The sequence below is a fragment of the Aureococcus anophagefferens genome (genome assembly GCF_000186865.1).
Source record: "Aureococcus anophagefferens unplaced genomic scaffold AURANscaffold_20, whole genome shotgun sequence".
Classification (NCBI taxonomy): domain Eukaryota; class Pelagophyceae; order Pelagomonadales; family Pelagomonadaceae; genus Aureococcus; species Aureococcus anophagefferens.
Window position 1 is genome coordinate 338432 of NW_008705580.1, and position 2761 is coordinate 341192.

General features: G+C 52.8%; 1 protein-coding gene across 1 annotated transcript; it reads left to right on the forward strand.

Annotated features, from left to right (window-relative positions):
- Positions 1-1450: 1450 nt before the first annotated feature.
- Positions 1451-2415, forward strand: AURANDRAFT_60239 (hypothetical protein; the record flags this gene model as incomplete). Its single annotated transcript, XM_009041286.1, has 1 exon — positions 1451-2415. A coding segment is annotated over one exon (467 nt), but the record flags the coding sequence as incomplete, so codon positions are not given.
- Between the last annotated feature and the right edge of the window lie 346 nt (positions 2416-2761).

Below are 2761 nucleotides of genomic sequence, written 5' to 3' on the forward strand. Positions count from 1 at the left end.
GGGGGGGGGGGGGCGCAGCCTCGTAATCGGGGCTCTCGCGCTCATCTAACGTTAAAAAAGAAAGCACAACAACAGACTGCGATAGTCAGCGATGATAGGAATTGGAAGGCCCCGGACCGCTTCTATGCGCTGGATTTGGCATGCTTTTTCGGAAATCAGTGGCAATGAGTCCCATCGCTTCATTTTGAGTTCTGTGATTTACATATTGGCCCTGGGTACCTGGATTGTGCATCGTATTATGAGTGAGCTCGGTGGGTAGAAAGGCTACTTACTCAAGACTTTTTTTTCCCACTCGTCCACACAATTGAGATCACCAAAACCGACACTCATCTCAGCCTTCATGCTGCGAGTTGATGGGAAAAGCAATTCCCTGTGTGAGTAGGTTCGTGATTTATCCCTGTGCGATGTCGGAGTCCACTATGAATGGTCTGGAGAACAGTATATGAAAGTACTCCGGGTTCACTTGTCTTGGTAGTGTCTGATTGTTCCCATGTCTCCAAACTCCGAGGTGTCGCTGCAGCTGAAGCGCGACTTAAATTGACCCGCTTCGTCTCGCACTTTGCGCTTCTTGTCCCACTTCTGACCAGATACCGAAAGAGGCTGGTCTGAAGTGTAGAACCCAGTCGATGGAGCCGTGAAGTGACGTTTCCCCCCTTCTCGCTGAGGTCTGGCGGTCAAATTGTTAGGAACGTGCACCTTCACCCGCGCCGCTTTACTCGCGTCACGTTCTGCAACTTGGCGCTCATGCGCATATTTCAAGATGCGCATTCGTACGAGTACCGCAACGCGCTGTACCGATCATCAATATTGCGAGGCGTTTTATGTGCTGGTGATATAGCCGCCAGGATATATCAGCCAGGATATTCAGGATACAGAGGAGAGAGACAGAAGATATATCGCGTACTCGAGTACGAGTTATCGTCTGTCGCTGACGTCCCCTTCTATTATTGTGCGCCTGGAGCGCACCCCAGGAAAATCTTCTTTTGGGGAGGGAAGGATTGGATAAGTGTCAGGGAGTCAGGCGGCGCCTAGGCCGCGGCCAAGAGGGTCTTATTCCAGCAAGCCGCCTAGATAGGACTTGACTTTCGCATGCCTCCGCCGCGGCCAGGCCATTCGCCGGGTGGCACCTTTCTATCTGGACATTCTTCGAGAAATGAGGCGGGGGCGCTTAGACTATGCACTCGAAGGACGGACCTGTATCTTGAGGAAATCGATGGCAAAGAGGGCTCTGGCAATGGCGAGGGGCTACTTTGGCATGCTCGTTCTCGGCGCCATGGCCACCGATTCCTTTGGTTCTTGTTGCATCTGAAAGGGCCCATTGTCGTCTTGCGCGCAGAGCCAATAACCTAAAAAAGTGCGGATTCAACACGCCCCCGCCTCAAAATGCTGTTTTGGACGGAAATCGTTGTATCATTTAATTGCTTAGGCATACCACACGATATGTAAGCTGTGATGTCTACCGCGTATTCTCCTGTTGCGAGACGAGCCCAGTTGCATCCATTATCAAAAGATAACACCTGTGGGACTGATGCGGCTGAAGGCACCGCGCGTTCGAAGATGGCTCGACGGCATAGTGCTGTAAGAGCTATGGCCGAGCGAAGCGAGGAAGAAGACGAGCTCGCGCGGAGAATGCATCAGGTATTCTGTTTGATGGATACTGACGATGGCGGAACGATCGCGATCACGGAGATCGAAAGTCTGATGCAATTGGTGGGGGTGGACGTGTCAATCGAGGAGCTCGAAGACTTGATAAGCGAGGTCGACACGGACGGCAGTGGTGAGCTCGAAAAAGATGAATTTGTGGAGATGATGAGTCACAAACCAAAGCCGCCAAACTCAATGCATGAAGTGCTTCGTTGCTTCCGCCTCCTTGCTGGAAAGAACGGTCTCGGTTACGGAAAGATCGACCATCAGGTTCTCACATCACAGATGACCAAGATCGGGAGAGACCCGATGACCATTGACGAGGCAAGGAAACTCACGAGACAGCTCGAACCCCTCAAGGACGGCACTATCAACTACGAACGGTACGTGCTAATGACGCTGAGGCATAACAACGACGCTAACTCTGTGCCAAACTTGATCGAGCCCGATTCTTGGAAAGAGCAGAATGAGATGACGTTAAAGCGAGACATGCACCTAGGCATAACAACAGCGCCTTCAGAGGGTAGACACCCTAAAGCACAAATGTCAGCGGGGCGCAATCGTGCCCCAACAGAATGTCATGTGATCGAGACGGATAAAAAAATTCACCGCGAGTTCTACACGAGCGGACGACCCAACATGGCTCACGACCCCGATTGTCCGAGCTTGGCCATGGTCCAGGTGCCGTCTCAAAGCTTGCGTGGCGCTCCGCGCGTCGCCTCCCTCTCCCCGCCTATCAAACACGCGTCCAAGTCCACGCTTAACAAGGATATGGCTATGCGAGACAAGCTTGCATACCGCCTTGAAAACGGTCGACAGAGAAACGCCCATGCAAACCTCATACCTCACCATGGAAGGCCGTCCTAGTTGGGGCAAGTGGGACTGCGACGACAACGAATTGATCTAGGAATCAGGATGCAGGGCTACCCTGTGGACGGTGGCCAGTGTCGCGCGGGCGAAGGTCAGATGCAGTTATGACGACAGCAGTCAGACGAAGCCCATGGGTACTACAGTCTCAGGGTTCTATGACCCGGAAAACGCACAGACAGGACGGACTGAGTGTGGTCAGAAAATAGGGCTGGCTCGAGAACCATCTCTTAGTCCCGCTCCCTCCCTC